Source organism: Musca domestica, unplaced genomic scaffold (assembly GCF_030504385.1).
Source record: "Musca domestica strain aabys unplaced genomic scaffold, Musca_domestica.polishedcontigs.V.1.1 27, whole genome shotgun sequence".
NCBI lineage: Eukaryota > Metazoa > Arthropoda > Insecta > Diptera > Muscidae > Musca > Musca domestica.
This window is the reverse complement of record NW_026712286.1, coordinates 9,149,414-9,165,239: the sequence shown is the minus strand read 5'-3', so window position 1 is coordinate 9,165,239 and position 15,826 is coordinate 9,149,414. Positions and strand designations below refer to the sequence as shown.

General features: G+C 32.8%; 3 protein-coding genes across 4 annotated transcripts in view; 2 read left to right on the top strand and 1 right to left on the bottom strand.

The window, feature by feature from the left end:
- LOC101889232 (lysophospholipid acyltransferase 5) overlaps positions 1-15,826 on the top strand; it is a 451,325-nt gene that overhangs the window by 176,614 nt on the left and 258,885 nt on the right. The gene's annotated exons all lie outside the window — the stretch shown is intronic.
- LOC101891105 (protein sine oculis) lies at positions 1,079-9,342 on the top strand. The gene is made up of 4 exons (XM_011293016.3): positions 1,079-1,305; positions 3,714-4,204; positions 5,640-6,157; positions 8,749-9,342. The coding sequence occupies exons 1-4, from the start codon at positions 1,146-1,148 to the stop codon at positions 8,855-8,857; spliced, it is 1,278 nt and encodes a 425-aa protein (XP_011291318.1). The 5' UTR covers positions 1,079-1,145; the 3' UTR covers positions 8,858-9,342.
- LOC101893353 (trafficking protein particle complex subunit 12) lies at positions 12,457-14,988 on the bottom strand. 2 transcript variants are annotated; one of them, XM_011293015.3, is made up of 6 exons: positions 14,742-14,988; positions 14,346-14,671; positions 13,949-14,287; positions 13,642-13,887; positions 13,406-13,581; positions 12,457-13,087 (listed from the first exon to the last, which is right to left on the bottom strand). In XM_011293015.3, exons 1-6 carry the CDS (start codon positions 14,854-14,856, stop codon positions 12,706-12,708), a joined length of 1,584 nt encoding a protein of 527 aa, XP_011291317.1. In that variant the 5' UTR covers positions 14,857-14,988; the 3' UTR covers positions 12,457-12,705. The 2 variants fall into 2 exon arrangements, with proteins under 2 accessions (XP_011291317.1, XP_005180700.1); XM_005180643.4 differs by having other exon boundaries at positions 12,459-13,087; positions 14,346-14,674.

Here is a 15,826-nt window from a genome sequence, read left to right as displayed (position 1 = left end):
AGGTTACGGCAAGTAAGTAATTGGAGTGGCTACATGGAAGTCATCTGCAAAATGTTTTCCTATTTCCTCAATACAACACAAAAAGTAGTGGATTAGCAGTATCAAATTTTTTCGATTCCCTGGAAAATTTTGCACAGTATTGCCAAATGAAAATTTAAACCGGAATTTAAACAATGCAAATACAACAACAACACAATAATATCCCAGGACATATGAGAACTCTTGATCTGTGATGTAACATTGAACAATGTGTGTGACAGAGGCTGCTGCTTCAAAAAGGCCTTTGTCCAAAACAAACCTGTTCCATTGTCGATTTTCCTTCTTCATTGGAAAGAGTAAAGAAAAAATGGCGTATCTCTGCTCACGCACTCACCAATGAAAAGGTAACGCCCTCCTCCTTTTTTGTTTGTTTGGCACGGAAACAGGATATTTGAAATGAAACACAACCCCTAAAAACACACAATGCAATGTGAGAGTGTTTCATTGCCTTTTTGTTTCTCCCTCTACGAAAGAAAAAAAAAACAAAAACAACAACAAAGCATTGCATGCCATTCAATGAGAAATGTGATTCGTCCGTTATTCATTGACTCTGAGTAGTAATGTGTGTGTGTGCATGCCTGAGTGTGTGAAAGTGTGCAACGGAAAGGCCTATCTGTTGTCTGTTTGCTGTTGTTGTGTGAGCAATGCCATGCTCTTGCTCTCTCTTTCATTTCCTACTCCATGCCCATGGTCGTGGTTGTGTGGGTACATTTGTGCAAGAATTCTATGCCACAAACAGTTCAATTAGAACTTCGCAGGCGTAAGGTTCTCCCGTTGCATGTTTTGATATCTCTTCGAGTGTTTTTTTAAACTGTAATAAGGTGTCATATTTTGTATTAGAAAAGAAAACCCCTCCAAAATAAAAGGTGTTATTAAGAGAAACAAAGAGTGGATATTAAAATAACCAAATATTAAAAAATAAAATAGTGGAATAAAATATTTAAAGAAAAAACAGGAGTTTTAAAAAAATATATATTTAAACAATATATATAATATTCATTATTTAAAAAAAAATCAAACATTCGCAAAACAAATGGAATTTATGGAGTGAAAAATATTAAAAAAATAATTAAATAAACCCTTAAAAAATTTAAAAAGAGCCCTTAATGTTTGTGAAAAGTATGGATAATCCTTTATCGTCATCCTTGAATGGTGGTGATTTAGACTCAACAAGTTCCGGCGGTGCCTCATCGGAAAATTCACCAATTAATCAGGATAATATGCATTCGCCCATTTCATATGGTGCCCTATTTCTGCCGAATTCGGGTAAGTAACAATAGAAGCAAAGAGATTTTTAATGTTCCGTTAATCGGGAGCTAAAATCATGGAATGTTTAGGAGATACATTATTTTTATGATCTTATGATCAAAGTATATTTTTTTAATATAGAGCGAAAATATCTTAAATAAGATCTTTCGGAATGAAGATTTCGGATTTTAAAGATTTTTTTGGAATATTTTTGCAGGACCCATGTTAGATTACATTTTGTAAATTTTTTTTTTTTAGGGTATACAAAGTTTAATACAGCTAAAATGTGGCTCATAAAAAACGGTTTTGGACCCTAGATTTCTTTGAATTTCAGGATATTTATAGACGATCCAAGGTTGTCCGTCCGTCCGTCTCTGTGGCTGCCTGATGAGCGCAATAACTCTCGAAGAGAGTAACCGATTTGGTCCAAACTTGGTACATCGACATTTTATCATCAAACTTTCACCGAGTTCAGAGATGGGCAATATCGGTCCACTCCCTCTGGTACCTCCCTCAAAGAAAGGTCAAAATTTTCTCAGAAAATAATTCACCTCATAAAACATGAAAGAATCATCCGAATTTGGGTAAACTTTGCAAATTCCAATATTTTTATCAGTGCTAGGTTAGGTGTAAAAATGAACAATATCGTCCCACTCAATCGAGTACCTCCCCACAAAGGGTCAAAATTTTGAAAAATTATAACTCTTATAAAATGCGAAACAAACATTCGATTTTCTTCAAACTTCACACATCTCAATATTTTTATTAACACAAGATCTGGTGTGAAGATGAAACATATCGGACAACTTCTTCCAGTACCTGTCCCACAACGGGACAAAATTTTGAAAAAAATATAACTCTCTTCAAAGGCGTAATAAGCATCCGATTCTCTTCAAACTTCACACATCTCAATATTTCAGTCAACGCAAGATCTGGTGTGAAGATGATAGATATCGGCCCACTCCTTCTGGTAACCCCCCCCACAAATAGGTCAATTTTTTTGAAAAATTATAACTCTCATCAAAAGTGAAATAAGCATCCGATTATTTTCAAACTTTGCACATATCAATATTTCTACTAACACAAGATCTGGTATGAATATGGTAGATATCGGACCACTGCTTCTGGTAGGTTCCCCCCAACGGGACAAAATTTTGAAAAAAATATAAGTCTCATTAAATGCGAAAGAAGCATCCAATTTATTTCAAACTCAACACACTCTAATATTTTTATCAACACAAGATCTGGTATAAAGCTGGAATGTGTCGGACCACACCTTCTGATACCTCACCTACAACGGTTAAAAATGTTGAAAAAATTATAACTCTTATTAAAGGCGAAATAAGCATCCGATTTTCTTCAAACTTTGCACATATCAATATTTCTACTAACACAAGATCTGGTGTAAAAATGGGAGCTATAGGCCCACTCCTTCTGGTACCTCCCCCACAATAGGTCAAATATTTTGAATAACCAAGAAGCTCAAAAAATGCGAAATTATGATCCGATTCCTTTCAAACTCGGCATATTCCAATATTTCTATCAACACAAGATCTGGTGTGAATATGGAACATAATAGAACACTCCTTCTGGTACCTCCCCCACAACGGGTAAAAAATTTTGAATATCCAAGAAGCTCAAAAATCGCAAAGTAAGCATTCAATTCTTTTCAAACTCAACACATTCCAATATTTTTACTAGCCCAAGATCTGCTGTAAATATGGAATATATCGGGCCAAACCTTCTGGTACCTCCCCCACAACGGGACAAAATTTTGAAAAAATTATAAATCTTATTAAAGACAAAATAAGCATCCGATTCTCTTCAAACTTCGCATATCTTAATAATTCTACCAAGACAAAATCTGGTGTAAAAATTGTAGATATAGACCCACTTCTTCTGGTACCTCCCCCACAACGGGTAAAATATTTTGGTTATTCAAAATATCATAAAACGTGAAATAAGCATCCGATTCCTTTCCAATATTTCTTTCAATCCAAGATCTGGTCTGAAGCTGATAAATACCGCCGCACACCCTTTGGTACAACTACTCTTCAAAATTCTTCCCCAAAAAAATTCAAACCTTGTCATCCTTAAAATAAAAAAAAATAAAACTCCATTTTCGTTGTCATCAAATTCCTATCGTGTGACCAAAATGCAAAACAAAAAAAATCGAAAGCGTCATAGTGACGCTAACAAGTCAGCACATTTCTAAGGAGTACTATTACCAAAATGCACCAATGAATGCAACACAAGGAAAAACATAAAAAAATGTGAAGCATACGAAACATACAACCAGAGAACAACAATAGTCTAGTCTCCTCTCTCCAAACGTCATGAAGTAAACGCCACGGATAATTATTTTATTTATACTTCCTAATTTTTCTTTATTTTATCATTAATAATTTGCAATTTTCTTTCCCCAGGTTATCGCGGCAACATATCCTGTAAAACGGTACTGCACTTGGATAAATTCTCTCCCTATGCCAATGATAAAGAGCTGGATCGTCGATTTCATGATATAACCAGTGATTACGATAAATCTCCACCGCCCACAGCCACCACATCGCCGGTATATCCAAATTCGGCAATAAATAATATGATTTTTGAAAATGCAATAGGTTCGACAGGGGTTATACCACCACCTCCAGCGCCAACCCAAAGTGATCTCAATGGCAATACAAAGGCCTTAAGTTTGACGGGCAGTCATCATCAAATGAATCTCAATACAACAACCGGCAATAGTGGGAATTTACAACACCAACAGCAGCAACAACAACAGCAATCGGATCCCTTGACTTCGTTAAATCGTGGTCTAAATGGTTCCGGAGGTCTACTTTCAAATATCACGGGGTCTCACAACAGTGTTGGAAATATACAAATGGATCGGAAATTTTTACAATTTACTACAGATCAGGTGAGATACTAATTTTCATCATAATTAAAAAAAATATTTTGTGTAATATTCTAAAAATAATATTTTCCAAAAAAATCCATGTTTTTTTTAAATATTTCTAAATAAAATCAAAGAATTTTAAAAAATATTTAACCAAAAAATTGAAAATTCTTAAAGAGGAATATTTTTAAAATAAATTTATAATTCAAAATTTAATCTTAAATTTTTAGAATTTTATTTTCGTAGCTTTACGCTATACTTTTTTAATATTTTAACAAAAATTAAAATTATTCTTTTAATAAAACTCCCCAATTGTTAGATTTGTTCGCATTATTTAATTTAGTTAATTATGTCATGCAATTATTATTTTATTTTTTTTTTAATTAGTAAATATTTTTTTTCATTTACTTGTTTTTTTTTTTTCATTTATTATTTTTTGTTAATTTTCAGTAATTTTTTTAGTTTATTCTTATTTTTTAGTTCATTATTTTCAATTATTTGATTTATTATTTTAATTTTTTATTGATTATTTTTAATTTTGTTAACTTATTTTTTATTTCTTTCTTAATTTATTTTATTTTTTAATTTATTTTTATTTTTTTTTTATTTATTTTATTTTTTTAAATTTTTTTAACTTAAAAAGATCAATTAAACGTGAAATCCCTTATTACAGCTTTACTTTAAATTTCTCTTTAAATCTGGTTCTCTTCACTTCCGTCTCTGAGTTAAGATCTCTTTTCCTCAAATACATACAACGGTCACGTTGATTTTTGGCATATCAGTCCAATATAAATATAACAGTTAAATTGTCTATCTATTTCCGCCTCTTTATTATTTTCTTCCTATATTAGCATCTCTCTCTCTCTCGATTGCAAATCACGCTCACCGTTATGTTTATTTTCACTGAGAATGATCCCCTCTGTTATTTTATAACAAGTTTTTGCCCAATCCAATCCCCAACAAAATTAAGAGAGAAAGAGCAAGGCAGTTAAGCCGTTAGTGTCTATTTCCACCAAATGGGGACTATCTCCGAGTAATGACTTGCTCTTCTTGCCAATAAAAGGGGAAACAATACATTTTTAGGGAAAATGAAGAGATTTGATTGATTATTGTAATAAATGATGAAAATAATAAAATAATAATAATAATAATAATAATAATAATAATAATAATAATAATAATAATAATAATAATAATAATAATAATAATAATAATAATAATAATAATGATAATAATAATAAAAATAATAATAATAATAAAAATAAAAATAATGTAGGAATTTATTGAATTAATGTTAGATATTAGACTTAAAATAATCAATCATCTTAAAAGGACAAAATGTTATCCCTGCGGGTTTTAATTAGTTTCCCATAAAAAATAATAATTAACAATTTAAATTATTTAAAAATCATTAATTATATAATTTTTCCCCTCTCTCTCCTCCTCCTCCCTACAGATCCAATGCATGTGTGAAGCCCTCCAGCAAAAAGGTGACATTGAAAAACTAACCACCTTTCTGTGCAATCTACCCGCCTCGGAACTGTTCAAGAACAACGAAAGTGTCCTGCGAGCACGTGCCATCGTTGCATATCATCGTGGCCAATTCCATGAGGTCTACAATTTGCTCGAATCACATTGTTTCTCCATTAAATATCATGCTGATTTGCAAAATCTTTGGTTTAAAGCCCACTACAAGGAAGCGGAAAAGGTACGCGGTCGTCCTCTGGGTGCTGTGGATAAATATCGGTTGCGCAAAAAATATCCTCTACCCAAAACGATATGGGATGGTGAAGAGACGGTCTATTGTTTTAAGGAAAAGTCTCGCAATGCACTGAAAGATTGTTATTTGACAAATCGTTATCCAACGCCGGATGAGAAGAAAACGCTAGCCCAGAAGACAGGGCTGACATTGACACAGGTCTCGAATTGGTTTAAGAATCGACGACAAAGGGATCGAACGCCGCAACAGAGATCGTAAGTAGAAGTGTTGTGATTTTTGTTTTTTTTTATAAAATGGGGAAGTAGTTGAATTTGGGAGGTCCTCCATCTAGAGAAGACGTATTTAAGGTCTTTAGAAGTTTATAAGTATTGTTGAGAAATATTTTTTTTAATAATCGAGGATTTTTGAAATTATTTGAACTTTTTTAATTATTTTAAAATACTTTCGAAATTATGAAAGCCTCTACAGCCCTCCAGCACAAAAATTTTTTTGGAACTATGATAGACTCACTCTATCAAAGACTACCTGGCTCTCTTCAACTCGTTTATGATAAAGTTCCTGGCTCTCCCCAACTCTTCTATGAAAGACTCTCTGGCTCTCTCCAGCTGGTATATGAAGGACTCTCGGGACATCTGGTTAGTCTTTGAAAGACTCTCTAGCTCTCTCCAGCTCCCTTGTCCTCTGCAACTCTTCTATAAAAGACTTCCTGATTTTTTCCAGTTCGTCTATGAAGGTCTCCAGCTCGTCTTTGAAGTACTCTTGGAGCATCCAGCTATTCTATGAAAATCTTCCTGGGCCTCCAGCTCCCTTGTTCTTTCCAACTCTTCTATGAAAATCTACCTTCCTCTCTCCAGCTCGTCTATGAAAGTCTTCCTCTCTCATCCCCAACTCATCTCATCATCACAACTCGGCTCTCTAGCTTCCTTATTCTCTCCAACTCGTCTATGAAAGACTTTGTGGCTCTCTGCATCTCGTCTATGAAGGACTCTCGGGGAATCCAGTTAGTCTATGAAAAACTTCCTGGCCCTCCAGCTCCCTTGTTCTCTCCAACTCACCTATGGTAGACTCCCTGGCTCTATGAAAGACTCTCGGGGCATCCAGTAAGTCTATGAAAAAAATCCTGGCCCTCCAGTTTCCTGGTTGTCTCCAACTCGCCTATGAAAGACTTCGTGCTCCTCTCTACAGCTCGTCTATGATAGACTCCCTGCCCCTCCAGCTCGTCTATGAAAGACTCCCTGCCCCTCCAGCTCGTCTATGAAAGACTCCCTGGACCTCCAGCTCGTCTATGAAAGACTCCCTGGACCTCCAGCTCGTCTATGAAAGACTCCCTGGACCTCCAGCTCGTCTATGAAAGACTCCCTGGACCTCCAGCTCATCTATGAAAAACTCCCTTGTTCTATCTCCACCTCGTCTATGAAAGACTCTCTGGCTCTCTCCAGCTCGTATTTCAAGGACTGTCAGGCCCCCAGCTGGTCTATGAAAGACTGCCTGGCCCGCAGCTGGTCTATAAACTTCTCCCTATCCCTCCATGAAGTACTACGAAGTACTTCTTCGGGCTCAAGCTCGACCATGAAAACCCCTGTGCTCTCAAGCTCCCCATGAAACATCCCTTTGTCCACCAGCTCATCTGCTCATTGCTCTTTGACGCAGCATATTGTCCTTGGAGGACTCCGTTGCCCATCAGACTCAGTCTCTCTCTACCTCTCTCCCTTCCTCTCTCTCTCTCTCCACCAACACTTGCATTTTCATCTCGTATTTTTAAGACTCCCTGGCCTCCCTTGCTTCAATTTTATCCAGACTTCCTTCCATTGCATTTCCAAGAACCCCTGCTCCCAATATTTCATTTCAAATCTCATAATTTCCTTAAATAATCTTCATAATTGTAATTTTCTTTGTAATTATTGAACTAAAATTGCATTTTACTTCATTCACTACTCAAATTTCATAATTCAAAAAAAAAAAAAAACAAAATAAATACGCATTTTTCAAAAAAAAAAAAGAATCCAACAACTCCCCACGAAGTCTGCCACAATTCCAAAGAATATTGAAAATTGCCCATAAATTTCACACTTAAAACTGAAACTCTTCAAATTTACGAGAAATGAAAAAAAAATCAATCTGGACACTAACATTTATAGGCAAATTGGAAATTTCCCCCCTCCCTTCCTGCATGGTCTTCCATTCATTCACTCCAACACATGCCTGGGAGTTGTGAAAACAATTAAAAATTTCAGTTCAAATTGCCCTAAAAATATCATAAAAAAGTGACCATTAAAAAGTCACGTACTTGCATATAAACATAACAGCCGAGGGTTGCGAAGGACAGACAGAATGCCCACCACACACCAATTCGAAAAGAAAAAAGAAATTCATTCGTTCGTTCGTTCGTTTTCTTTGAAAATCAAAGGGCGCAGGCGCACAAGCTAACCACACTTGAATGGCTTTTATGAGAGCATTTTTTTGTTGTTCCTTGAACAATTACCAAGGTTGTGTGTGTGTGTGTATGGGCATGTGTTTGTATGTTTTATTATAAAAAAAATAACAACAAAAACACATAAAATTAGACCAAAGGACGCCCTTTTGGTCCCTTGTGGTCGAACATCGTTTCGTATGGCCAACACATTGTCCTAGTTCTTTTGCGCTGACGGGGCATGTGGCCCACAACAGGAGGCCGGCCGGGCGTTAAGTATGCCAAATGATGACAAGTGTCTTGTGTCGGGGTGTTGATAACATTTAACACATGTTTTTTTTTATTTCATTTTCCTAAATTTTATTTTTATCAGATTTCTCTTTTTTTTTAACAAAATTGTATTTTTTTTCTCTCCCTCTCTCTTTTCTTTTCCAGTGACATCATGTCTGTGCTGCCTGTCAATCATCAATTGGATCCGAACGGTTTTCCACGCATGTTCAATGCGCCCAGCTATTATCCCGAGACCATTTTCAATGGACAATAACATTAGGTATTTGGATATGAAACGAAGTATTAGCTCAAAAAAATGATGAGGAGAAGAAATTTTGCGAGGTTTAAAGTTTGAAAAATTGGAACAAAATTGAAATAAGAACTCAAAGCAAGGTCACTAGGATGCAGAAGAGAGAGTGAGAGAGACAGACACTGGATTCCATTGTCTCGTTCGTAAAGTACAAATCGAAGTATTAGGAAAAAATCGGCGCGGTTTTGAGAATACCTCCTTAACATTTGATGACCAAAATTTGTCATTTATAAAATTTAATTTTTGTGAACAAAATTAAAAGGAAAAATCTCGCCAGAATCCTAGGACCTCCAGCATGTTTATATGGAGTTACGGCACGATTAAGGTAGCTGTTGTGGGTCCTTTAAAAAAATCTTAAAAATTAATTTTTTAAACCCTCGCTTGAATTTTTTTAGAAAATTCACTCTTGAAAATTGTTTACTTTTAACCCATGCTTGAAAAATATTCTTTTAAATATTAAAAAAATATTTTTTAAATTACGCTCGATTTTTTTACAAACTAAAAATTGGATAATGCACTTGAAAAATATTTTTTAAAAATTATTTAAAAAATTTGAAAGCCCACACTTTACAAATGTTTTTTTTTAATTCACGCTGGAAACGTGTTTTTAACCTATGCTTGAAATAGATTTTTTCAAAAATATTATTTTTTTAACCAACCCTTGATTTTTTTTAAAATATTATTTTTAAAATGAACGCTTGAAATTTTTTTTTTAAATATTTAAAATAATATTAAAAATAATATTTAAAAAAAATCACGTTTGAAATAGATTTTAAAAAAATTTAACCAATGCGAATGGATTTTTTACATATTATTTTTTTAACCAGCGTTGGAAATAGATTTGTTTTAAATATTATTTTTTAACCAACGCTTGAACATTTTTTTTTAAATATTATATTTTTAGCCAATGCTTTAAATATGTTTTTTAACCAAACTTAAAATTGTATTTTTAAAAATAATATTTTTTGTAACCAACGCTTGAAAAATATTTTTAAAAATATAAAAAATAATATTAAAAATTATATTTTTAAAGAATCCACACTGGAAAAATACATTAACAAATATTGAAAATTATATTTTTAAAGAATCCACGCTGGAAAAATACTTTAACAAATATGGACATTTTATTTTTTAAAAAATTCAAGTTTGAAAAAATATTTTTTTAAATATTAAAAACATATGCTTGAAGAGTTGGTCCTTGAAAAAATATTTTACAAAAATATGCGCTTGCAAAATATTTTTTAAAAAACTGTTCGATTTTTGTGGGTCCACGCTGAAAAGTATTAAAAATAATGTTTTAAAAAAATCCAAGCTTGAAAATATATATATTTTTTAAATTTAAAGTCCTCGCTAGTTGTGAGTCCTTGAAAAATTATTTTTAGAAAATCTAAAAATATTTTTCAAAATATAGTTCCAAAAAAATGTTTTTAAAAAATTGACGCAAGTTTTAGTCCTTTAAAAAGTATTTTTAAAAAAATTCAGGTTTAATAATATTTTTTTTTTAAATTCCACAACAGATGAATCGCTAAAAGAATATTTTTAAAAATCCACGCTTTCTGTGGGTCTTTACGCTCGTTGTGGATCCTTAAAAAATGTTCTTAAGGAATTCTTGCTTTTTAAGCATTCTTAAAAAAAATCTTAAAAATCCACAGTTGAAAAATATTTTTTAAAAAATCAACGCTTGAAAAATAATTTTTAAAAAATCCACTGTTGAAAAATATTTTTTAAAAAATCAACGCTTGAAAAATATTTTTTTTTTTAAATCAACGTTGTTGGTCCTTGAAAAAATATTTTTACAATTTTTACAATTCTATTTAAAGAAAAATATTTTTAAAAATCCACTCTTAAAAAATATTTTTTTAAAAATTCACGCTTGAAAAATATTTTTTTAAATCCACGTTGTTGGTCCTAGAAAAATATTTTTTTAAAAATTCACGCTTGAAAAATATTTTTTTTAAATCCACGTTGTTGGTCCTAGAAAAATATTTAAAAAAAAAATATTTTTTAAAAATCCACGCTTGAAAAATATTTTTTGAAAAATCCACTCTTGAAAAATAATTTTTATTAAAAATACAAAATAAAAAAATCTTTTAAAAATCCACACTTAAAAAAAAATTAAAAAATCAACGCTTGAAGGATATTTTTCTAAAAATCAACGCTTGAAAAATATTTAAAAAAAATCCACATTTGTTGTGGGTCTTTGAAAAAATATTTTTAAAAAAATTCTTGCTTGTATTGGATCTTTAAAAAATATTTTTAAAGAATCCACGCTTTTTGTAGATTCTTAAAAAAATAATTTTTTAACAAATTCTTACTTGTTGCCAATCTTTAAAAAATATTTTAAAAAATCCACGCCTGTTAAGGGTTGCTTAAAAATAATTTTAAAAAATCTTCGCTATATTGAAGAAAAAATATTTTTTTCAAAAAATCATCGTTTGTTATGGTTATATAAAAAAATATTTTCAAAAAATCAAACCTTGTTGTGGGTCCTCAAAAAATATTTTTCAAAAAACCAAGTGTGAGTCCTTAAATTCCCACTCAGCCTGTCTAAGAAAAATTTCCTAATAGCGTAAAAAAATGAAAAAAAAGTTAAAAAGTTGGTAGAAGAGACACTCTTTGGATCTTCTATACATAGAAAATCCACAGACAGTCGTCCAGCTACAAAATGCGTTGTATATATGTGCGAATAGGAATCCAGTACTCTATGTGAAGAAGACCTGCTTGGCCGTCTGCTGGCAAAAATTAATTTCCAAAAATTTAAACGAAAATATGCTTTAAAGTGAAGGATATTTTTTTAATTTAAACCCAAATTGTACAAAATTAGTGTTTGATTTCAATGTAAAAATAAATTCGCAAGTAAGAGATTCCTTAGTTATTATATTTTCATATTTCAACCAAAGATAAAAAATACACAGGTCAAATGCTCGCATTCGATATCATAAATATTAAATGTTGAAAAAAAATTAAAATAAATGCGAACTTTTGTTTTTGAATAAATCAAAAAAACAGAAAATCGCTACATTGACAACACTTTTTGTATATTATTAAAATAAGAGAGAGAGAGGGAGAGTTAGAGAGCTTTACTAATCAAATAATTACCCGTGAAAGCGTTTACCAAATTCAATCGAAGTTGAATTTTTTATGAACGAAAATGTAAAAAAAAATAATTAAATTTAAAAAAATCAAAAATTGTTGTAAATATATTTTCTCCCGAAAAATGAATAGAAATGCAGGTCATATAATGACTAGTTCGAAAAAATGTTCAATCTACTTATGTTCTGTAAATTCCGAAAATACAATAGCATTTAAGTTAAATATAAAATATAGCAATATTATTTAGTTTATTACTTAAAATGTATGTTTAAATCTGAAATAATGCAATATAACAAAATAGTGCTGTAAGGATATTATGTTATTTTAAGGAATAAAAAAAATAAAAAAACAATTAATGTAATAAAAAAAACTGGTGTTTTCTTGTATTAGACGAATTATTATTGCAATCATTATTATAGGGTGAGATGAAAAAACTGCAACCAATTTCAAAAAATTGCAATTTGTTTTATTAAATATTTATTTTCTTTTGTAAAATGAATATTTCATTTTTTTCTTTCAAAATAAATACAAAAAATTTTCCAAACATAAATACTTAGAATAACATCATAATACAACTACAGGGTATTTAAACACAACGGATGGATGGATAAAAAACTATTTGCAAAAAAAAAAAATACTTTCCTTTAACTAAAATTGTCTTTTGTTGGAATACAAATTTTAAAAATTTCTTAAAAAATACAAAACAGGTCTACCCTTGACTAGTTGGGAGTTTGCAGTTTTAAACAGATCTCTAAACTAATATTCAAATCGGGTTTGTAACGGTTAATCAAACGTAATAGATTTAATTTTTTATTTTTGGAATTATTCGATTCCAATTCGTAGAGGGTTGAAAGATTAACCAGCAAACTTTCATTTAGGGATTTTTGTGGATTCAAGTTGATGGCTCGTTCAAAAAGGGTTATGGCCTCTTTCAGTTTTCCCGCATAGAGTAGACACACACCCATGTTATTGAGGATCATAGTATTGCCCGATTCTAAATGCAATGCCTTTTGAAATGTGGCATAGGCCTCGGGGAAATCGTTTTGTGCCACCGTTATAAGACCCTTGTCCACCAAGTCACGTATATCCGGCTGGGAGTAACTGAAAAGGATAGGGATGGTAGAAAATAATTAATATAGGAATGAGGAACTATATTATACGCCTTCATTAGGTCTAAAAAGACCTATTGAAGCCCTTTGTTACATTTATTTGGTCCTTTGATCCATCAAAGATCTTTGGAGGATCCTTCAAGGATCTTAAGAGGATCCTTTAAGGATCTTCACAGGATCATTAATTTAGTGGTCTAAGTTTAAAAACCTTTAATGAGGTCCCCTAAGTATACGAGTTTTTTTTACAAAATACGTCATCCAAAGAACATATATTAAGGCCTACTTTCTTCTGAAAGTTTTCAGGACTCACATTTTTCTCAGCCTTCGAGCTTCAGCAAACTTTTGCTCTGCCCCAAAAACATCACCAATTTGTAAATATATACGACCCCAGGCCGAAAACAAAGCACGTCTTTCCTCCTTATCTAAATCACCACCATCGGCGATCATGCTGCGCAATATATCATCAATGAGGTTATATTTTTTCAACTACAAAAAAAAAATAATTTTAGAAAAACACACAAGCCTCTGTCCGTGCTGGAAACTTACAATTATTGCACAATTTACGATGGCATGCAGGATTTTAAACTCCCTCTTCTTCCAAAAGTCTTGGGCTTCTTTCATATTCTTGCCAGCAAAGTACAGCTTAATTTCATTTGTTATTACATACAGCTCGGATAAACGATCCAAGGCCAATTGAGGATTACCCAAATAGATGGGCATTTCAGCCAATAATAAACGAAATGAAAAGCAGGCTATGGAACCAGTCTTGCCAGGATACATTTCAGGATAGAACTAAGAAAGGAGAATCATTTTTACATTGGATAATGAAAATCTTTAAAAAAATCCAACATACCTCATAGAAAACATCGGGTTTATTCAATTTATCAAAAGGTTCCGCCTCCTTTTGCAGCAATTCGTATTCCCCCAACTTGGCCAGCAGGGCCAGACGTGTAAACCACAATTGCAGGGAATGTGGGGAATGTTTGGCCGGCTGACCGGCACGTCCATAACCTTGACCATATATTGTCAGCAAACGTCCGGTTAAATTAATGGCAGATCTATAACAGCCAGAGGCAATGAGAGATCTCAAACCCCGTTCATCTTGTGTCACATTATCGACCCCGGGAATTTTGCGATGACCCAATTCAGCATCACCCAAATGCTTGGATACAGCATTGGCAATCAAGTCGGGCTAGAAGGCAAAATGATACCCATTTATAAAAGGAACATAAACCCCGTTCTCCACTTACCAAATCTGTGGCAGTCTGTATGCCAGGTGTGGTCAGCAGAGGTGGGTGGCCATTTGGCGTCACAGGTGTCTCCCAGAAATTCCTTACGTCATCTGCAATCTTCATATCCTCCTCCAATTCAGCCTGATTCTCTATGTATTCGGGTGTTTTAAAACCACCCGTAAAGGTATTCGAAGTTAAATTAACGCCAGTAGAGGCAGCAGCAGGTTGAACGTTGCTGGAAACTGTATTGCCACCTGGAGTTGTGCCCATTAAAGGTACTTGATTTGTGTTTAGGGTCTGCTGTGTTGCTTGAGGATTAGCTGGCAAGGTCATAGTGTCACCACCTACTATAAAAGAAATCATATACGTCGTTACATGAAGCGAGCTCCAGGAGTCACAAGATCACCCCCATACCTGTCTCCATTTGTTGAGGCTTGCTGCTGGCCAGTTCATCGAAGAAGCTTGGTGGATCATTGGCAAAATATTGACTCAGGCTAGGTTGTTGTCCACTAACCCCCTTGTTTTCCATATTGTTTTCTTCTCCAGTAGCCTTTAAAGCGTTTTATTCCTATTTGTTTAATTATTTTTTTAATTTACTACACGAACAACAACAAAAACAGCGACTGCTCAGGGCTCTGAAGATTGAAAAAATCCTTTTGCAGGGCTTTAAAGATCGAAAACATTTGTTGCACAGGGTTCTGAAAGATAGAAAACAATCGTTTTACAGGGTTCTTAAAGATCGAAAAACGTTGTTCTACAGAGCTCTAGAGATGGAAAGAAATCGTTGTACAGAGCTCTGCACACACAATTTTCAAAGACGTAAAATGGTAAAGACTGGACAAAATACATTGTGGAAAAATAGTTAATGTGAAAAACATGTAGAGGCGCTGATCACAGAAGACACATGGTAGCATAAAAATATAATTACAGAGCAGTTTTTAACATAACAATAGCATTTTCTCTATACCAAAAATTTGACCTCAAAACTGTACTCCATTGACGTTTCCCGTTAATTGAAAATTGCATTTTCTGTTAAAAAAAAAAAAATACCATTGGTAACGATGTTGTTACGATATCATAACAACAAAAGTGTTTACCCCTGGTGATAAAATATTAAAAAACGAAAAATAACTGTTCCATTCGATCAAGAACCCAGGTAGTTGAATCGACACAGCTGCTGAACTGTCAAAAAATTTAAAAATTGAAAATATTGAATAAAAAGTTGTTCAAATTTGTAAAAATTGTTGAAAAATACATATCATAATAACCTACTATTGGTGTCGTATAAGAACACCTACAAAAATCTACTTATTTTTGAAAAAAAAATTTTAAAATTTTTGGCATGTCACTGTTCCCAAACTTTGGTGCATCTGCCTGAATTCTTCTACCATGATTTAATCAAAGCGACAACGTCTGAAGAACTATTTTGTAGTTTCATCAAGAATTATGCCACTCGTCTTGCGTAAATAGGTATGATATTAATTGAAAAAGTGTATTAA

Excerpts from the sequence above, each read along its gene's own strand:
- LOC101893353 (XM_005180643.4), bottom strand. The coding sequence starts at position 14,856 with ATGGAAAACAAGGGGGTTAGTGGACAACAACCTAGCCTGAGTCAATAT. Across the intron at positions 14,288-14,345 it reads TACAGACTGCCACAGATTTG|CCCGACTTGATTGCCAATGC; the intron begins GTAAGTGGAGAA and ends TTTGCCTTCTAG. Across the intron at positions 13,582-13,641 it reads TCGTAAATTGTGCAATAATT|TTGAAAAAATATAACCTCAT; the intron begins GTAAGTTTCCAG and ends TTTTTTTTGTAG.
- LOC101891105 (XM_011293016.3), top strand. The coding sequence starts at position 1,146 with ATGTTTGTGAAAAGTATGGATAATCCTTTATCGTCATCCTTGAATGGT. Across the intron at positions 4,205-5,639 it reads TACAATTTACTACAGATCAG|ATCCAATGCATGTGTGAAGC; the intron begins GTGAGATACTAA and ends TCCTCCCTACAG. Across the intron at positions 6,158-8,748 it reads CGAACGCCGCAACAGAGATC|TGACATCATGTCTGTGCTGC; the intron begins GTAAGTAGAAGT and ends TTTCTTTTCCAG.